Below are 22,346 nucleotides of genomic sequence, written 5' to 3' on the forward strand. Positions count from 1 at the left end.
AAAATCAGAAATGACAACAAATAATACAAATAAGCTATAAAAATATATTATTAAATTATTGTACATATAAATCAACTTGATGTCCTTTTTAAAATTTAAATTTTATGGATACAAACTTAATTATCAAAATAATTTATTTTTTTATTTTTTATCCATTTATTTTTGATATTTTTGATCCATTTTTCGACTAATTGCCGTATTCTATTGCGAAAAAAAGCAATGTTTTTCAATTCGAAAAATTTATCGATGCATTTTTTCACTTTTTTGATAATTTTAAAGTACGTATCATATAATAATTGATATTGTAAAAATTGGAATGAATGAAAATCCATTGAAGTCAAGTCTATGTACTGGGTGTGGCAAATCTCTTCCCAAGATTAAAAATTACTTCCTACGTCTTCCTATGTCTTTGCATCATGAAGCTGAGCATTATCATGAAGCAAAATCACCTTCCTCGTCTCTTTTCTTATTATACAGCCTCTTGCGCTATAACTCATCACTTAAATTAATGAGTTGTTGCTTATAGCGACGAATTATTTTGCTGTATAACAAAATACAGAATTCTCTTCATTTAATATCAAATGCACAAAAAATTTTTTGGTACGAATTTATTTGATTTCATTGAAATTGCTAATTGTTTGGGAACTATCCATGACATCCATCGTTTGAAATTGTCATAGAGGATTCATTTTTCATCCTTCATATTATTTGGTATAAGAAATCCTTTTCTTTTGAATCTTGATAACAAAGATATAACTATATCATGTAGCATTTCTTTGTTATCGATATTAAGTACATACATGTAGAATCCATTTGCCTTCTTTTGTATTTTTCCGATTTGTTTTGAACATAAACTAAGCTTCTAGAGTTGCCCCAAGTTGTTTTGCAAGTCTGTTTTGTGTGTTTGCGTTTGATTTTTATCAAATAATATATATTTTTATTTTTTTTATATTTTATTTCAGATGTTAATTTGCAAGCGATACACATTAATTCTATTTGCTATTTAGTAGTTTTACGATTATTTGAATTATGTGCTTAACTGCCTGCAAGAAATTAAAGCTACTCCTATCCATTTCCCTCAAAATGAGCCCTTGTCACTATATGTAACAAGAAGTAATATTCCAAGATGTCAGTTACGAATTTAAACATATCTTTTGGTTTAATTATAAATAATGATATATGAATTGTGGATAATAATGTGCATGCAATAGAAATATTTCCGTAATTTAAATGAAATTACAAAAATTACAATTAAAATATATAATGTGAAAAACTGAAATAATATAAGTTTTCAAGATGCAACTTTAAAATATCCAAAGTTACATATAAAGCATGCGTGTGTGCGTGTGTGTGTGTGTGTGTGTGTGTGTTACTTAATTTTATTATTGAATATATTTATGAATGACTTATCGATGTCAGGTATTTATTTTTTATAAGTAAGGTTTTAAATCTATTCGAGAATTGAGAGAAGATGATCTGCTTATAACTCAACAATCTTGCCTATATGATGAATATTATTTTAATTTGCTTTCAACCGCTCAATATACATCGAGCGTGAACGTGGAATATTAAGAGATCGGATAATTGAAGTTTAGAATCGGCAATATATATCAGATTTTATTGTCAGCGATTTCAGACTAACGAAAATAATCCTTTTCACAGATGGCAATCCGGTAACTGGAACTGGCTACATGCCCGAGATGCAGAAAAACGGACCGGCCATGCAGAACGGAATTGCTAGCTCGAATTCCAGCAGTAGTGGCGAAAAGTCGAATGAAACGTCGCCGGCGGCAGCAAAGCCGCGTACCCGCATCCCACCTGGTGGCTATTCATCTGGACTGTGGTAAAGGGCAAAGTCATCATCCGTCGCTTTCTTTCCTTTCCCGAGATATGTTCTGATTAATTCTTTCACAGCTCTGTTACTCCTAACTCATTAAAGCCCACTATATCTCTTGAGATCTTCGAATTGTTGTCCGTAAAACGCCCCGAAATAGAAGTCTATTTATATACCGTGTATCTATGGCGATGGGTATACTTTTCTATATTTTTTCTAGAATCCCAAAAAAAAGAGAGTTGAGAGACAGGTGAAATAATATAGTGGGTCTTAGTAGATTAACATCATTCTGCTTTGTATTATTCTCAAGAAAATTCATAGAGAGGAGCAAGAATAACATTTACAGGCCTTTTGATTTTTGGATAACTATTCTCGCCAATAATCTCGTTCTTGAATTAATTCAGACATAAATACATGATTATAATCAGTCACTGCAGTATTCAAACAAGGATGCAGTATTCAATATAACATGATATTTGCAACTAGGAAAGTCGAAAGGATTAATAAGGATGGACGAAAATACTATAATAATAATAAAATCATTAATCATCCGAATATCTGCAACGTAAAAACGAGCAAGATCGCGTTTCAACGACGCAATTCGATCAACAATTCTATCATATTTCATATTGATTTCTTAAGATCTTAGATTTCAATCATATGACGCGCAAATTCTATATTTTAAAGGAATTATAAAATATCGAATTGGCAATTAATGGTAAAATTGTTAGATTTAATAAATAGAATTTTTGCAAATATCTCTTTACTGCAAAACGAATAAAATGTTGTAGAAAATATGATACTAAACCGGTCCTGAGTTTCTCTGGAGCGTGAATTACCAGTCTTTCAATTAACAACTCTGGTACAAGTTTTATCACGTAACTGTATAAAGATAGTTAAAGCGATCATTGCGCGTAAAGTATATTTTTTCATGGCTGAAATGTTACGTCGGTCGATGAACGATTCGCGAGTCGTAAATCATTCTGCTAGGAAGTGCAATTCCTTTATTAACGGCTTATATATAATGAATCATATAAATAAATAGAAAAGAATAATTTTCATGATAAGAGAGGTGGAAACAAAAACATTTGTTTTAAAATTAAAGCATGAAGTAAGAACATATTGTGCATACTATTTCAATTATTTGTATTTCAAAATATTTAATAATCAACATTTTATGAACAGTATTAATAATTCCAGCTAGAATTGCAGTAAAATTTGAATATTAGCAATGTTCTTCAGTATTATAATGTTTAATTCGTACTTTTTGTATTTTATTTATATTTTCCATTCCGAAATCTTATATTTATCATATTGAGTACGATTGTCGTATCACGTATCGCAGTATGTTGCTCGTTTTTAATGTTTGCATATCGCGTTTCGATCATATAACATCTTAGATAATCACATGTCTGAGAATTCGCTTTCATCTCGAGATAAAGGACAATGATATATTCACATATATACATATACAGAACAGTACCAAGATCGTAGAATTATAGTATCGTGATTATTACAGTATAGGCATTGATTAGGAGTGAGGAAAAAAAATCATTGCACTATCCAAAAATCTGCCAAAAATCAAGAAAAAATACATTGAAGAAGTCTACATGTGAAAATAATTAACAAAATAATTAACATTTTGAATAGAGTATCTCGTATTGATTAGTGTGGCACTGTTACAAAAAAAAAAAATAGATTCCGTAAAAATCAAAGGAATGAATTGTAATAAAAAAACAGCAGTGTTTAATGGTGAAATTAAGATTGTGGAAACTTCAGAGTTATACTACATTAGAAATAGGTACGTGTTATTTCCAAAAATAAAGGTATACTATGTATAACCCATTAAATAAATCAAGTGCTTTTTAATCTTCGTGCCTTCTTACTCAACTATTTATTAACTTCAAAAAGAACGCGATCAATGAAAAAATATCATTTTATTTTTTCCCATGATTTTTGAATGAAAAAAATATTATATATCTGCTGTTTAATAATATTAATGTGGTTTTGCTATGATATAATCAGAAATTTCTCAAAAATCAAAAATATATCATCGTATAATTTATATGAAGTGCGCGCATTTAGATGATTTATTTATTTCTCACTCTTATAAGTATTTTAATATGTTTGTCATCACCTCGCTTCTTTTTTTTTACGATAGTGTAGCGGGTGTAGTACATGAATTGAATGTATTTATTTTACGCAAAGAATCGTGCACATGTTTCGCTTTTCTTTCTATGCAAATTTTTACGCAGTGGTTTGATGTGAGTAAAATTGAATTATAACATACACAATATATTTGTCACAAAAAAGTAGCCTTTTTTATACTCTGACAATAATGAATAAAATTTTGTAAGCAAATTACTTTGCTTTGTTTCTCCCTGGAACAGTATAATGCCTATTTTTCTATATTATTTCCGAATTAGCAATTAATCGGTTAAGGTTACTTATAATTTACGAATCTAGCCACAAAAAATGATTATTCTTTCAATAATAATGATAAATATGATTTATTATACGATTTATAATTACGATTATTATATCCCATACGATTAAAAGATTATATGAATATTTATTCAATGTGCTTGTGTAATAATGTATTTGGCACATTAAAGAGCAGTAATAAAATTTCTCATTTGAGCACCGTTGGCTTTAGAGAGAGCAATAAAAATGTGTTTGTCATTAGTTTCTTGTTCCATCTTATTAGCGATCTCATGCGCTTTCTTTGTGATAACAGATGGTATGCCTGCTAGTCGAGCGGCATTGAATCCATAAGATTTCGGGCAAGCTCCTTCACTGAGCTTGTATAAAAACGTCACCGTCTCTTCTGATACGTTTTCCTCTTCTCCCGTTTCCACCATGCATGCCTAAATAAAATTAAAATTTATGGAAGAACATTTTATAAAATTTTTAAAAATAAATTGGGATCAATATGTGTAATAAAATAACAATACATAAATTGATGTATGTATTTTTTAACAAAAGATTTATATTATTGTAATTATAAGATTTTCTCACCATATGAGCTAATGTGACCTCTTTATTGATCTTGTAATCTTCGACCAAAGAATGATAATGAGTCGAGAATAATGTACGACATTTTAACTTAGTTAATGCGTCAACAACCGAAGCTGCTATTGCCGTGCCATCATAGGTTGATGTGCCGCGTCCTAGAATAGAATATATTTTTTATCAATTTAAGGAATATTTTTCATCAGTTTGATATTTAAAATGAAGAGTGAATAAGTCGATAATCAACGAATTATGGCAAAAGGTATCTTTACCTAACTCGTCGAGAAGAACCAACGAATAGGGTGTGGCGTGTTGCAACATCGTGGCAGTTTCATTCAGTTCAACCAAGAACGTACTCTGACCAGTCAGAATATCGTCGTTAGCACCCAAGCGTGTAAAAATACGATCCACCAATGTTATACAACATGAACTAGCTGGAACGTAGCTCCCCTATTTATGCAAAAAATTGAATTCACATTTTATACTTATAACTCATCATTTTAATTTCACTCGTGCGCATTTTTCTCATAGAACTTACTATCTGCGCCATGATTGTGATCAAGCCCACTTGACGCATGAGAGTTGACTTGCCTCCCATGTTCGGTCCTGTTAAAATCATCAAGGAGGCAGTATCACCAGTCGCCAATAGGGTATCATTGGGAATAAAGTTATCAGATACAATACAAGGATGTTTTCCGTCTCTTATCTTGATAAAGATCTATAAGAATTATATTTGTTGCTATATTTTCTCGATAAATGAATAATATTAATAAGCAATATCAAACGATTTCATTACCTCACTGTCTAATCCGTCATGAATCTCTGGTATACACATATCACCGTTTCGAGCATAATCCGCGAGAGAAATGAGCACATCCATAGTAGCTACTTTGTAAATGGCTCTATGCCACATATCATACTTTTCACTAAATTGCGCAAATATTCTTCTGTTAAGATCCTTCAGTACTTTATCTCTATGCTCTTCTGTATTTATCTGTCTTGCTAAAAGTTCCTACAATGATCAATTAATTTTGTATAATGTTAAAGATATTTTATCATAAAAAGAGAAAGAAAGAAAGACAGAGAAAAACAAGCTCTTTTTAAATATAAATTATTATTTTTACCTTTGCCTCAGCAGTATAATAACGCTTAAAACCTTTTCTTTGTGACTGTAGTTCATATCCGGGACCAACTTTCTTAACTCGTGACTCAGGAACCTCAATTTGATAACGTTTCTTATCTGTTCCAAAAAATGTTATATTTGCGTCAAAATGCTGTTTTTGTTTTTCTAAATATTTATCCAAATCTTTCTTGTTCTTTGCAAGTTCAGTTAAGACTAAATCATATTCAGCATCTACTCCTTTTTTAGGAACGATACAACCTTGCTTTTTAGCTTCTTCGTGATCAAATGCAGTCTGAAATAGGTACATTAAATAAAAAAAGATAAATAATAAGATTTTAATTACAAAATAAATAAATGGTCAGAGGAATTATTGAAAATGAAAACATTACCTTAAAGTAGTCTAATATTTCCCTTAATTGAGGGAAATCACCATCTGGTTCATATTGGGTACAATGGCTTATCAAATTACTTTCAAAATCTATAAAGAACAACCATTGAATTACCGAAAGAATATAAAATTTGCTAAATATAAATAAAATATAAATAAAATAAATATACCATTAAATAGTTCAATAAATTTCAAAACTTCTTCGAATTTAGCAAGTGTCATGGTAAACTCTACAATTATTCTCTTTGAATACGTTGGACCTTCAAACATTATGGCTCTGCCATCAGGATGATTTTTCATTTTAGCTGCATTTCCTTGAGCATGTATTCTGTTAAAGCAGAAGATATGTATAGAATACCTCATATAAATTGTTACAAATCATTTTCTAAACTATTAAAGATACAAACAAATCTTTTTTTTAGTATTTTGAAATTTACTGGGATGTTTCATATTATAAAAAAAATATATATGTACGTAAAAGTATTAATAAGTATTAGTAATAAAATCATCAAAAATTGAATATTTTAGGAAATATTTCATATACACACACACACACGCATAGGCGCGCTCGCATCAAACATATATAAATGATTATTGATACATATAAATTTCAAAAATTTGTCATTTCAAATAAGATTTTTTGTAACTTACTTGCTTAATAATCTTTCAAGATCCGGCAGTGTTGACAAAATTGCGCGAGCTGACTGTATCATATCTATTCGATCTACCAATTCCTGCACACCTTTCTGGCGTTTTATTATAATATCTTTACGACAAGATGGCCTACAGATCCATTCACGCAACAATCTAAAAGGAATATATATTGTCAGTGTACAGAATAAAGTACACATGAAAAGCTAGCATAAAATTTACCTTTTACCAAATGCAGTACAGCAATGGTCTAAAACACTATTAAGCGAATTCTCTCCAAAAATTCTTAAATTTTTTATTGTAACAGCATCTATCACCATAGTGTTTGTATAACTGAGACCTGCGCGATTGTTTGCAGCTGAGAAATCCGGCGGAATGTAAGTATTAAAGCAACCTTGTGCCAATAGTTGTTGTTCAAGCAGAAAGTCTTTTAATAAGTATACACAGCCTCCTAGTGCATGTACTGCTAATTCTTTGTTACTGGCTGGCGTTAAACCCAAGCTATCTCCTGATTCATAACAATAATATAACGATAATTGTGTATCATGTACAAAAATATAAAGTAAAAATTTTGCAAAAAAATCATGATTATACATAAATACCTTCATTAAGATATGATTTTAAACCTTCAGGCCATGCAAAGTCGGAATCTTCCTCCTTTTTGAAATAATCACCTTCATGAAGATTCTTCAAAAAGAGGAAAACAAACATTTATTATATAATAAATACTATATATACAATATATATGTATAATATTATCTATACTAACTTTTAATGTAGTTGTAGCAGACCAGAATTGTACTTCGCGCTGTAGCGGTTCTTTTAGCGCTGCTGGTAGAGTGTTATTTATAAGTTGCAAAATCTTTCGCGATAGATTACCACGTTCATATATTACCTGAAAATGGAAGTCATAAGTTGTAATAATATTGTTAACAATAATTTAAATCGTAATTATGTCCCATACATGCATTGGTGGATGATGAGCCAGCAGAGTTAACAATCTAGAATAGCAATAGTCGTCATCGAATTGACTGAGATTAAATTCGCCTATTGTTGTGTCTATGAAGCATACTCCGAAGGAACTGTTTGTCTGACCAGGATTACATCTTTCTACTAAAGATAAGAGATAATTGGAATTTGGTGAAGATGCTTCCACGTCTAATGGTGTATACACTCTAGTGCCCCTTGTACTAATTTGACAAATTTCTCGTTTCACAACTTTATCGAACTTTGTTGTCTTAATCACTGTAAAATAAAAAGACAAATATCCATCATTTCTAGGAGATGTTTTATATAATGCATGCCAATTACATAGCTGTATGTATATATGTAAAAACATAAATGTATTATTTTATAAGACTTCATACTTTTACTGCAGCGCGTTGCCATCATTTCCGGGTTTTCGGTTTGCTCGACTCGCGCAACCTTGTAACCTCTTTCTATTAGGCTTGCCGAATAACGACCATAGCCGATTTCGGGAAATCCAGAGTGTGCGAATTCACCCTTTAATAATAAGTAATAAATCACAGAATGCATTTTTCAAAAGTAATTTTAACATTCCTAATATGTAGACTTACTCGCATATATGTGAGGCTAAGCTCATTAACACCGATAACTGCATCCATGTGGTACAACTCGTAGAATTTGCCGACTTTGAAGAAAAGTACACAGTCAAAATGCTTACTTTTTAACTCCCACCATTGTCTCATTGCCTAAACAAATTTTAAGATGATTAAATGTTAATGTTGATGCATGGTGATAGCATTTAATGATAAGATTCTTACAGGAGTTTGATTGTTTAAAAAATCAACTGGTACATAAACCGTTCTAGGATCATAATCTGGATCTTTTAATGTTCTCCTATGTATGTCCCTTATTTTCTCTGGTTGCAAAAAATCCAATTTCAAGTGAGGCCAAACATGTGTAGTGGCAAGTCCATTGCTCATAGTCTGATTTTGATTTTGTGCAGACTGTTTCAATTCCTTTTTATCCTAATTTATCAAATGTATCATTAGATATAAATTATAAGATTCATAAATATACATTAGTCATAAAGGTAAAAATTAAATGTAAAAGCATCAATTTTGCAATTATATACTCACTGCTTTGTTATATGATGCTTTTTCTGACTTGGATTTAGCATTAAATCTCTTTTTCTTCTTTGAAAAAAAAATTATAAGATTAAATACAAGTTTTCTTATAATAGTGCTAATATTTAGAATAAATTGAAATATATTATTCTTACTTTTGGTGTTTCTTCCTCTGTTTCTGTTGAAGATTCATCTTCTATGTCTTTTTCCAAAGTTGATTCAGATTCTTCACTTTTGGGATCTATGATGGTGAATATTATACATATATGCATTATATATCTTTTTTAAATACTTTCTTAATTTAAGATAATGGTTGAAGAATATTATTACTTATGTAATTTACAAACCTGGTTTGAATTCAATATCTTCAATATCTTCATCGGAATCATCATCAGGAATAATTAAGCGCCTTCTTTTGATTTTTATAGGTTCATTATCTTCCTTATCACCATTCTTTTTATATGATCTTTTTTTATCATTGGTATTTTGATTTTCTTTTCCATTATTTCCAGTAAGCTCTATGTATAATCATATGTATATATAATAATTACAAGAATCATAACAGTAATAACTTATAAATTTTATACAGTGCGTATGTGTGTGTGTGCAATTTGTGCTTTAATTATATAACATTTTAAGATATTTAAAATAAATCAAAAGCTCTATGATATTGCAACTATATGTGGGTGGATTTTATATCCCAATTACATGAATCAAAATCTCACATGAATAATATTGGAAGATAACGTACAAAGCAATAATTTATTTCATCTCTCATACACTCATGTTAAAGACAAGTATTTCATGATGCATTTTCAGAAAAATCTTTTTTGAGACAAACCTTTTCTCTTTTGTTCTGCTTTGGGTGTCTGCGAATTTTCTGCGCTTCCTTTCTTCGTCTCCGGCTTTTTGACAGTTTTCGGAGACGTGAAATAATTAAGTATCGTATTTACCTTCGGCATTGTCTTGCTCTGGTATAAATAACATAAAGAAAATGGATTTCAGAGGATATCATTCATTTAACTTACAACCAGTAAACTCTATTTTAGCAACCTCGTTGTGCCTTGGACAATTCGGCGCGCTTTGGATCTATTGTTGCGAATTGGAGGGATGAAATTTCGCGCAAACAGCGCAAGCGCCAGCAGACGCTTTATGTTTCAGTCACGTGTATATTTCGTTACAATAAAGACAGAGAGAAAACTGAGAGAGATGTCATGGCCTGCTTTAAGGTGATCTCTGAAAGCGATACTCCCTCTATGGACATTGAAAACGTGGACATGAACTACAAAGCCAATGTCCATGAATGTTCTCAGAGGGTAATATATAACGTGCACAATTTCTGGTTTTGTTCCGTGCTATGTGCACGAAATGCCGGTAGCGCACCAGTGCTGTATAACAAGATACTTATATATGTAAATTGATAGTAAATAAATTATTCAATCGCGAAAGATACTGTAATATTCAAAGATGAAATAAATATTTTTTTATATTCATTGTCATATTTATATCTTTTTATTTACAAAACACAAAATGCCTGCTGTGGGATAAAAACATTTTTAATCGTATTTCTATAAATTTTCTTAATTAGCATTAAACTGATCTTTGATATTTATCAATCATTTTTTTAATTATTTAAAAATTTAATTATTAATACATGTATAGAACTTGTCAAATTAATCATTGATTCTTCTGAAGTTTTTATAATTAAGACTCGAAAAATATAGATGTTGCAAAATACTTTAAGTCTCTTCCTTTATATAAAATATAAAGAATTCATATGTTCCATTCTAATATAGCTAACATTATTTATATATTTTTATTATAATTTTCATACCAGCATAATACTTCTGTGCTTAATACTTTATATAATACAATGTACTAAATTATAAAATTTAATATAATTACAAAATAGTATTACTATTAATAAATAGGTTGTATGCATATTGTCTTTTAGTTTCTAATCATTTCCAATCACTATGCATTTCTATCCAATATATTCTCTTCTTCGAGTTCTTGGATTATTATGGTTTATTGTATTCCTTTGTGTCATAAAAATTACCATCACTTGTCATGCTTTATTCCTTCCTATGGAATCCATCGGAATACTTTCTATGGACATTTGTTCTCAGGTATAGATATTCAAATCACTATAGTTGCCTTTTTTTATTTTCTCGATTATTGTCCCTTTTTCTTTCATTATATTTAAAAATATTAATATAATTAATATAACAAATATTTATATAATCTTGATATCTCTCTTAGTCTTCTCCTTCGACCTGTCCGGCATGGGTGATCCTATCAGTAACTACGATCGGTATTCATAATTCATTTTTATATTTAAGATCATACTTGAAATTATCTTAAATATAAGAAAAGTCTATATGAATATCGGCGTATGTTACCGCCGGCATAGCTCTCAGGTTCATTAGAGTACTCAAATCTCCTCACCCGGCAAATGCCTTCGTTAAGGTGGAGATACCATCGAGGAGGAAAAATTTTTTATTTTCTTTCAATACAGAATTTAATACAAAAGTTAATGTAAAATATAATATAATTTGAAATGTAATACAAAATAATTTATAACATGGAAAAATTTATTACACGAAAATGTCCAAAATATATGTATAATATTTTATATTATAAAATTTACTAAAAATTTTTACATAGTCCAGACTAGATTAGCGATGATTAATCCCTAATTTTTTAATAATTTTAATATTATTTAATATATTTTAATATATTTTATTATATTTTAATAATTTTAATATATTTTCCTTAACATTAAAGGAATATTAAAAAAATCTTAATGATCACCTAATAGTCCTAACAATCCTGTTTTTTTTTTTTTACGTGGGGAAAATGCTCCTTATGCACACCCCAGCGGAACCTATTTAGCAGGCTCTCGCATACATAAAATTTCGTATTACATAAAAGTACATAAATTTCGTATTACATAAGTACATAAAATTTCGCAAAAAAATTCATATTACTATAAAAATTATTGAGTGTTAACAATTTAATTTTCATCCTTATATAAATAAAATACCAATAAAAAAAAACACTAAAAAAATATTGACCCCTTAAAAATTGTTAATATTAATAATATAATTATTGAAATATTTATTAATCTGTTTTCCCTAATATTATTTAAACCTACATTTCCTGATTCTTTAAAAGATACATAATATATTAATCACCTAAATTAATCACGTAATAGCCCTAACAATCCTCTACTTCTTGAAAGGAAAATTAAAAAATCTTAATGATCACCTAATAGCCCTAACAATCCTATTTCTCGATTAAGTGAAATTATTCGATGAAAGCCTATTTTTAATCCCTATATTTTAATTACGTGCCCTAATTACATTCTCTAACCGCGTGCCCTAACCGCGTGAATAAATGTCCGACATTACGTACTATTGTACGTAAAGCTTTTCTTCAGGCCAGTTGAACTTACTTTTCGTTGATCCTGGCCACTTTCTCGTTCGATCTCTAATCAGAGATCGAAAAAGGAGATAAACACTCCTTCTTTTGCCGATTAATTACCGGCAAATAAGCATAAATATTTCACGCTCACCGTAACGATCGCTCGATTTTACGATCGTTCGTTAAATATTTGAATATAATTTTATTTTAACTTAAATAAAGCCAAATTACTACAAATTTCTGTATATTATATTTTCTAATAAAATATAAAATTCATGTGTGTGTATAACTTTTATGATATTACGAATTATTTAATTGATTAATCATTTGGCTTTATATTAAGTTAAAGTAAAGTTTAAAAACAATATCTACAAACAAATTCTACGATGAATGAGCTATAAGAAATTAGAATAAAATAAGTGCGCGTTATAAAAATAAAGTAACATCAAAAATTGATCAAATTGATAAAATTATTAATGCGTGCTCTTTATTTAATAAATTAGACAAAATCTTTACAAAAAAATTTTCATTTCTTGATTCTCTTTTTTTAATTAATACTTCAATATATTTTCGCAATAGATGCAAAGCATTTCGAAAGAATTTATTAAAAGTTAATTAATTTAATCTATCCTAGCTCATCCATTTTAAGGCAACGGATTTACTACAATCTACAACCTACAATCTACATCTATATCTACAATCTCTACGAATTCGTTACCTTAAAGTTAAATAAAAGTTTTTCTCACTCACCGGCACTGATGCGCAACAGCGGAGTTATCGAAGCTACGTTGTCTGTAACATACAAATATAAAATTCATTTATAATAATGTTCACAAAATGCAATCAATATTTCAAAAAATTTTTATCGTTCGGAATTTTATATCCGATGTGTGAAATAATAAGCAGAGATAAACACGTGTGGAAAAATTTTATAAACTTTTGAAACTGTTTTTTAAATAGAAAGTTTTATATGACTTTTATAAAAATCTTTTTCTCTAATTTTCTCTTTAATTCATTTAAATAATAAGACCGAATTATTATGCGTACAATTTATACCAATTGATATACAAATAATAAATATTCACCATCAGGTTGCTCCGCTGATGCAAGATGCCTCTCCCAGGCCTCCTCCTCCTCTCATGTTGTTGACGCCCGATACTTTTAACGGCACTCCCGCACTCGCGAGCGATATTTTTATATCGCTATTTTTGCTATTTTACGCCCGATACTAAACGGCACTCCCGCACTAATTCGGTACGATTAAAAATTTGGTCGCGCGATGTATATATTTAATATATATATACTTTCAACGACACTCCCGGTTTCGGTACGAGCGAAAATCCCATTTCATTTACAAGAATTAACTTCGAGCCAACAGGTCGGGAATGCAACGATACAACGAGCAAAGATTAGGCCCGAACCGGAAAGAAGACGAAACGATTGACGGAAATAGAGGAAAATGAAATTCACCAGCTCTTTTTCGCGCATAATTATCCTATCTCGTATCGAACCTGGACCCGCTAAGCACGATTTCAGGTGCTTCGCCCGGAACACGAAGTTTCCCGCAATGCAGGATATGGCTACACCAGGCTGGTAGACGGCAAAAGAAGAGGATACCCACATTTTTTAAATGCTAACATTCAGCAATTTAGAAAATGGGGAGGCAACCCCTTTTACCGAGCGAAAATCGTGCCTAGGGGAATCCACTCGACTCCTCGACAGGGTTAACACACGCAGTGCGTGTGGCTGTAGACGAGCAAAGAAAAGGGACCCATTGACGACCATTCCGAGCAATCGATCGAGTTCTAACTAATTCGGGCCGAATCACTTGACGAAGCACGAAGCACGAGTGTACGTTGCAGAGCAACGTGTGCAAACTCGAACATCCCAGTTAATTGGCATCGGAAGCAGAGACTCGTGACAATAAATGAAATTGGGATTTTATATGAAAAAGTCCAAAAGTTCCGCGAAAACGCGACGACGCGAGAATACTACGCGAAAACGCGGTAACGAAGCGCTTGCCGTCCACGGCACGTTGACGGCACCGACGACGCGAAAGGGTACTTAGCTTCCCATTCAGGCACCTTAAGATTTATCATAAATAGAAAAATTTAAGATAAACCTCAAGGCACCATCCAAGTACTAAGCCCTCCCACCGCGACAAGGTGTACCCCATGGGAGGGTTATATTATATATAATTTTATATATAATATAATATATAATTAATTTTGTTATATACTATATAAATTATAATTCGCAAATATAAACGATAAATAAAAATATAAAAGATAAGAGAAAATCTATTACATAAAGCAATGTTCAAAATAATTGATTTTAAAACTAATTATTGCGCGCAATTAATTTTTACATTTTTACTTTTAAATAGTTATATTTTAATGTTAGAAATTGCGTAATTATAAAATAATTTATATTTCTTAAATCTAAACTTTTAAAAATATGATAAATAAAAAATTTCTATTTTTTAATATATGAAGTATTTAATATAATAAATATATTAATATGAAATATTTTCTAAAATATAAGAAGTATGACTCTCTGACAGTCGTTGTTTATAACATCTTGACAACGCGCGCGAAAATGATCTTTTTCCGTCGACGTACTTCCCGCCGAAAGAATTCAACAGGTGGCGAATACATCCAGGGGAATGGGACGCGGGGACGTAACAATATAATAAATAATGAATGTGATAAATAATTAAAATATTAATGACTTACATCATATCTTATTGATCCATCCATGTCCAAGACCTCCTTTTTTTCTTTTGTTTTCTTCACTTTTTCCTCGTGGCACTCCAATCCTCGTTGCACTCATTTGAATTCCTCGTTGCACTTAAACTCATTCACAAAAAGTCCCTCGTTGTACTTGCAATTGTGTTTAGAGAAAGAATTTGATAATATATGGAACGTCTCACATCACTACTTCACTGCTCAAGAGTCACTGAGCGAATGATCGTAAGTCAGAAACATTACCGTGGTACTGTTTATATCGCCAAGGTTGACTATGTAGAGAAAGAATTTGATAATATATGAAACGTCACTACTTCACTGCTTAAGGTTACTGTGCGAATGATCGTAAATCAAAACCTTTACCGCGATACTGTTTATATCGCCAAGGTTGACTATGTAAAGAAAGAATTTGATAATATATGAAACGTCACTACTTTACTGCTCAAGGTTACTGTGCGAATGATCGTAAATCCAAAACATTACCGCTATACTGTTTATATCGCCAAGATCGACTTATACTATGTTATTGTTATAATTCGTCGTTGAAATATTCTACGAGTGATTGCCGATTAAGAAAATTTAAAGCATTGGTCGAAATTTATTTAATTCTAATAAGTATCGTTAGGGAAATTATTATAATAAGCATCAATAATCGAAAGATCATAACAAAATTAATTCTCTTATCTCCTTTTATGTATCCCCTGTTTCAATTTTTAATCGCGGTAATAAAGCATTACGATTTGATAAAGATTTATCGTTTCGATACAGTTTCATGTCGTTAATTAATTTTTAATTAATTGATTTTTATTAATATTTAAAGCAAATTATGTTTTGATATTAATCGTAGTTGTGTTTAGTAAAAAAATTACAATATACGAAGCGTTTCTCACCACTACTTTATTATTCGAGAGTCACCGTGCGAATGATGATAAAGCGGTAACGTATAGCGCGCTACTGTTTATATTTTATATTGCCAAAGTCGAACGCCGTGTTATCGATAATTCCGAAATATTTTATACATTATAAAATATACACTAACGGAATATTAAATTATGGAAGTATTTTAATTTATTGATTAAAATTGATTATTTATTAAACAATTTATTATAGAGCTTTTCGTTATGTTAATTATTTGCATCTATAATTCGATTGTTTTACTTCGTGTTCTCTCACAATCTAAATTATATTTAGATTGTCAAGTAGAACGATAAAGTAACACGGATGAAATAAATTTGTGACTCTAAATATTAAAATAATAATTATTGTCCGTAAAAATCGCAACGATCGAAGTGATTATTTAGTATTTTGGATTCCTATAATTTAATCGATTCTCGATTAAATTGTATATTGTTTAATTAAAAAGTATTGAGAAAATTTAAAGCATTGGTCGAAATATATTTAATTCTAATATTGTTAAAGAAATATTATAATTAGCATCAATGATCGAAAGATCATTACATAATTAATTCTTTTATCCCCTTTTATGTATACCCTGTTTCAATTTTTAATCGCGGTAATGAAGCATTACAATTCGATAAAGATTTATCGTTGCAATACAGTTTGTCATTAATTAATTTTGTCGTTAATTTTGTCGTAATTAATTTTTAATTAATTAATTTTTATTAATATTTAAAGCAAATTATGTTTCGATACTAATCGTAATCGTGTTTAGTAAAAAAATTACAATATACGAAGCGTTTCTCACCACTACTTTATTACTCGAGAGTCATCGTGCGAATGATAACAAAGCGGTAATGTATAGCGCGCTACTGTTTATATTTTATATTGCCAAAGTCGAACACCGTGTTACTGATAATTTGTTGCCGAAATATTTATATATTATAAAATATACACTATCGCGTAATATTAAATTATAGAAGTATTTTAATTTATTAATTAAAATTGATTATTTATTAAACAATTTGCCCGAACTCACCACTCCTTCCCCACTCTCCGTCGCGCGCCTAGTATAAGGTTACAATCGGACGACTCTCGTTGCCTCACCCAAATTGGTCGATTTTCTTTAATTAATTTTTATTACTAATATTGCAAAATAGAGCACCTTCCTTCTTAATTTGAGCTAATCTACCTTTACACTTCGGGACTACAAAAAGTTATCAGACATCCTGTATACATATCTTATAGTACGTAAAATACATATTTCGGCAATGAATTTTCAATAACATATAGATAGTGATACGAATAAAATTACTACATGTTCTATACGAATAAAATTACTTCTTTAATAATACATATAGTCAAATATATTTCGTGATAAAGTAAAATTTATTATTTTAGATTCGTTGAAACTGTTCAAAACGTAACGATATATCCATCAGGTAATCATAATTTTACTAATCGAGTAATAATATTTTTAATAATATTTTACGATAGTAATTTTTTTAATTAAAAAATAATATGAATAATATATAAAAAAATTATAAATCACTTACCACGCAATTTCATTACTCCGTAGGCAACGTATGTTGCCTGTCCTATATGCCTTTCCCAATATCATTTTCCTCCCTTGTTCGTCCTTTGTTATTTTTTCGTGGCACTCACTCTCGAAAATACGACTAATTATAATTATGGAACGATTGTGAGATACCTTGCACGGCATGCCTCATCGCGGAATAATTATACAAGAAATGCACTTTATTATATTGTAAGAGATAGAGAACACACGAGGGACGTATTCGCTCGACATTTATATCGGGCCAAATTCAATACTACTTGTTAAATGCTATTTTCATTGTTGATATATGTATATATGTATATTAACACAAATTATAAAATCGAAAAATTAATGTAATTGAAGTCATGATATGTAATAATCATTTAATTATTAATTCGATAATATACAAAGTACTTTGTATCACTATCTTTGCTCGAGTGTCACTGTGCGAATAATACCAAAGTCGTGGCATGTAAATATTAGCGCGCTGTTGTTTACGCCACCAAGGCCAAGATGTTATTGTCCATTTATCATCGACATATTTTACATTCCTTAACAAATATATGCGCGGAATATTAAAGTATAGAGAAATATTTTAGATTATATAGATTAATTATATAATTATTTATTAAAAGATTAATGTATCTTTTATGGAACTTTTCGTTATATGTTAATTATTTAGACGATTCTACCATTCGACATTTTAAAGTGCGCGTTTTTAATCCGAATTATATTTAAATGATTAAAGAATAGATGAAACGTCGGAAACGAATTATATTTGACTCTATATAAATATCAAAAAATAATTTTCCCTCGTAAAAATTTATTTCATATTAATTAAATCAAAATTGCACATAAATGCCACAGCGCGGTAGTTGGAGCGCAGGAAAAAAACAACACTTCCTTTTTATTAATTGTTGTTTATTTCGAACTAAAAACTACAAAAATAATGAATATTTCGGATCGTCTTTGATCCTTCCTCAGCACGATTAACAATATAAAATTATATATATATATATATATATATGGCCATTTGTTGTCTTCAGGCATTTTTAACAAATATTCAAATTGCTGAAGTCTATTTTTCTTTCTTCTTTCGATTATTGTCTCTTTTGCTTCATTTTACTCAAAAATATTAATAATTCATTTTATTCAAAAATATAATAATATAATAAATATTAATATAATAATATAAATATTAATATAATAATATGAATAAATATTATTATATATTAATTAATATGTATTAATTAATATATTAATATAATAAATAATTAATATGAATAAATAATAATTTTGGGGTCTTTCTTAGTCTGACTCTTCCCCTTCGACCTGTCCGGCATGGGTGTCCCTGCCGGTAACGACGGCCAGTATTCATAATTCACTCTTATATTTAAGATCGTCTTAAGTAAGTTGGAAAATGTTATATAACTATTTATTATATAATTTATTCTATAATTTATTTTACTAACTAAACGGAATCTTAAGAAGCAATCTAAGATACTTAAGATTATTTTAAATATAAGAATAGTCTATATGAATATCGGCGTGTGTTACCGCCGGCATAGCTCTTAGGTTCATTAGAGTACTCCAACCTCCTCACCTGGCAAATGCCTTCGTTAAGGTAGAAATATATCAAGGAGGAAAAATTTTTTTTATTTCTTTTTCAATACAGGGTTTAATAAAAAAGTTAACGTAAAATATAATTTGAAATTTAACACAAAATAATTTATTACATCGAATAATTTATTACAAAAAATGAAATTTAATACAAAATAATTTATTACATGGAATAATTTATTACACGAAAATGTCCAAAATATACGTATAATATAAAATTTACTAAAAATTTTTACATAGTCCAGACGAGAATGATTAGCGATGATTAATTACGCGACATTTATTATTAATAATAGATATGCAATAATAGAATTTAATGTAACGTAATTATATGTAACGTAAATAATCGTGATCAAAAGAGCCATTAATAAAATTATTGATCATTTCTACGATTGTAGAAGAAAGTATTTGCATTACTGACGCATTTTGCGCGGACTTATTAAAGACAATATTCAAAGACATGGAAAGAGAGACAAAACTTCGATGTATAAGTCAACGATTAAATTATAAGATAACGTTAAATTATAAGATAGTCGCGATTTAAAATTCCCGAGAAAACGCGACGATTAAATAAATCGATAATATTCGGAATATCCGATTGCGATATGTATAATTTTTATATTATAATAATCGAAGCTTCAATAGACATTATAATCGCGCGCGATATAATTATTGTCACATAAATGTAAAGATATTTCGACAGACAATTTGATGTCTGTAATATTTACGAATATAGTACTCACTGTCATTTACGGATCTTTACAAGATAAATCGCGATTCGAATTCACGAGAAAACGCGACGAATAAATAAATCGATAATATGCGGAATATTTGATCGCGATACGTATAATTTTTATAATACAATAATCGAAGCGCCCTCAATAGACACGCGCGCGAAATAATTATTATCACACAAAGGCGAAGATATTTCGACAGACAATTTGAGGTCTGTAATGTTTGCGAATATATAATTCATCGACTGATTTACGTGCGAATTTTTATAAGATAAATCGCGATAAAACGCAACGAATAAATAAATCTATAATATTTAAAATAATCGATTGCGCATAAATTTTATAATATAATTCGACGCCATTTGATACGCGGATGACATACCGGTAATATCCGATAAAAAGAGGAGCGACCTTAAAAATGGAGAACGATATTAACATCTTATTTCTACATCAGATTTCGCAAGATCAATCTGCGAAGAAAAGTTAAGTGATCCATTGAACATCGGGAACTTCACTGTAGGAGGGAACGAATCCCGGATCTTCCGGACTATTCTCAATAGCAATGATTTCAGTTAAAAATCAACGACAATTATCCCTCGTCATTATCTTCAATTCACGAAATTGATATTCACGTCAGAAGACATGTTCTCACATTATTAAGAAATATATTTCTTTATTGAAAAATAAATGGATATAACGATTTTTTTTAGAGAAATGTGATTACGAACGATTATATTTATAAATAATAAAATACATGCATCATTGGAGTTTGTGTTAAATGTGCGAACACATAATTTGGGGTACCGTTTGCGCGCGCGAGACGAATCGAACCCAATAACAGCAAGATTTAAAAAATTTCAATTCGAATAGTGTGCAAAATAAAATAAATAAAATAATTTTAAATATATAATTAATTCTAGATTAATTCTCTAGATTCTTATTCTTATAACGTTTAAATTAATAATTTTTTTTTCTTTTAATCAAAATCTTACTGATATAGGGGTACCCATTCGATTCGTCTCTAAATTTTTAAGTATTCGCACATTTTATGTAACAGTCATACATAATTTCGCGTATATATGATATATCATATTAATAAAAATTATAAAAATATTTTGGATACGCTAATTTGTGCATGTATTTTATTATACATATATATAAAATGGTACATATCTAAAAACTAATATTCTAAAATGGCGATGGATGTCCAATACCTGCAAATAGTTTCTAGAAAAGAAACTAAAAACTAATATTAATATCCCCAGTACCTAAAAATAATTTTTCAAATGGTAATTAATTAATAATTAATAAAATATATTCGTTCGTAATCATTTTTATCCAAAAAGTTAATAAAAACTAATTATAATATGAAATTACTTGAAAAATATAAATTTATACACAACGCTATATCCATATTTAATCTACTATTAAATATTTCTGGCATTGGACAATAATAATACCAATCCTAATAATGACAGAACATTTTTAACGAAAAAAAGAATAGATGCATTTCTCTCACATCTAAATATATATTATTTAAATTAATTCGACTTTAAAGAAGCGTATGGCGTTCGTCGTTGAATGACTACCGAAATCATTGCTGTCGGAAATTGCTAGGAAAACCTGGGATTAGTTCCATTCCTACAATAAAAATCCCCAATTTTCAACAGGGCACCGAACTAGACGTCGCGAATGGATCTTACAAGAACCGATGAGAAATAATTCTCCATAATGAAAATCATTTCGATTCCTCGGCGGTACGAGTCACGCAACTTTCATTAACGTTTATCTAACGAAAGGAACAACGATAACTCTTTTATTAATCTCGTATAAGAGCACGAAAAGAACGCGGGAAAAACACGGTGTTTGCGCAACCGTAATTTATTAATTTATTTATGAATATTTTCCGATACGAATTTCGTAAATACACAAATATAACCGAAGAAACAAATTATTAAATTCATAATAATTAACTCGCGATTCTAAAATATCGAAGGTGATCGTTAAATTTTGTGAAGCTAATATTTCGTAATAATCGTTGACTTATCACATCGAATCTTCACATTCTTATTCCATATTTCTTTATATTTAATTAACAATATTTAGCAATATTATTTGACGAGAGAGACAGCGATAAGATTCTTCATTAATTCAATCTAGTTTAACACCGCAAAAAGAACGCGGAAAGAGCACGGTATTTTCATAATCATAATTTATTAATTTATTTTACGATTATTTAGTTACGCGCGATATGGAATTCATAAAT

The 22,346-nt window shown here is 29.6% G+C and overlaps 2 protein-coding genes across 4 annotated transcripts in view; one reads left to right on the forward strand and one right to left on the reverse strand.

The window, feature by feature from the left end:
• Jupiter (microtubule-associated protein Jupiter) overlaps positions 1 to 4,519 on the forward strand; it is a 29,266-nt gene extending 24,747 nt beyond the window's left edge. For both annotated transcript variants that reach the window (XM_083087120.1, XM_083087119.1), the window contains one exon: positions 1,663 to 4,519. In XM_083087120.1, coding sequence (XP_082943246.1) covers positions 1,663 to 1,847 — 185 coding nt within the window. In that variant the 3' untranslated portion in view covers positions 1,848 to 4,519. The remainder of the gene's footprint in view (positions 1 to 1,662) is intronic.
• On the reverse strand, positions 2,964 to 10,500 carry Msh6 (DNA mismatch repair protein Msh6). 2 transcript variants are annotated; one of them, XM_083087117.1, is made up of 21 exons: positions 10,152 to 10,500; positions 9,940 to 10,069; positions 9,446 to 9,616; positions 9,254 to 9,339; positions 9,111 to 9,167; positions 8,793 to 8,999; positions 8,586 to 8,720; positions 8,376 to 8,511; positions 7,973 to 8,253; positions 7,778 to 7,903; positions 7,611 to 7,695; positions 7,231 to 7,516; positions 7,009 to 7,164; positions 6,528 to 6,685; positions 6,359 to 6,447; positions 5,971 to 6,261; positions 5,643 to 5,858; positions 5,385 to 5,564; positions 5,119 to 5,296; positions 4,853 to 5,004; positions 2,964 to 4,701 (listed from the first exon to the last, which is right to left on the reverse strand). In XM_083087117.1, the coding sequence occupies exons 2-21, from the start codon at positions 10,058 to 10,060 to the stop codon at positions 4,444 to 4,446; spliced, it is 3,369 nt and encodes a 1,122-aa protein (XP_082943243.1). In that variant the 5' UTR covers positions 10,061 to 10,069; positions 10,152 to 10,500; the 3' UTR covers positions 2,964 to 4,443. The 2 variants fall into 2 exon arrangements, with proteins under 2 accessions (XP_082943243.1, XP_082943244.1); XM_083087118.1 differs by lacking the exon at positions 9,111 to 9,167.
• Positions 10,501 to 22,346: the final 11,846 nt, after the last annotated feature.

The sequence above is a fragment of the Camponotus vicinus genome, unplaced genomic scaffold, assembly GCF_025532165.1.
Source record: "Camponotus vicinus isolate PSW18456_S1 unplaced genomic scaffold, iyCamVici1.0 SCAF_13, whole genome shotgun sequence".
Lineage (NCBI taxonomy): Eukaryota > Metazoa > Arthropoda > Insecta > Hymenoptera > Formicidae > Camponotus > Camponotus vicinus.

Coding starts and splice junctions, on each gene's coding strand:
- Msh6 (XM_083087117.1), bottom strand. CDS start 10,060: ATGCCGAAGGTAAATACGATACTTAATTATTTCACGTCTCCGAAAACT. Junction 7,696..7,777: donor CTGCTACAACTACATTAAAA/GTTAGTATAGAT, acceptor CTCTTTTTGAAG/AATCTTCATGAAGGTGATTA. Junction 7,165..7,230: donor TGTACTGCATTTGGTAAAAG/GTAAATTTTATG, acceptor TATTCCTTTTAG/ATTGTTGCGTGAATGGATCT.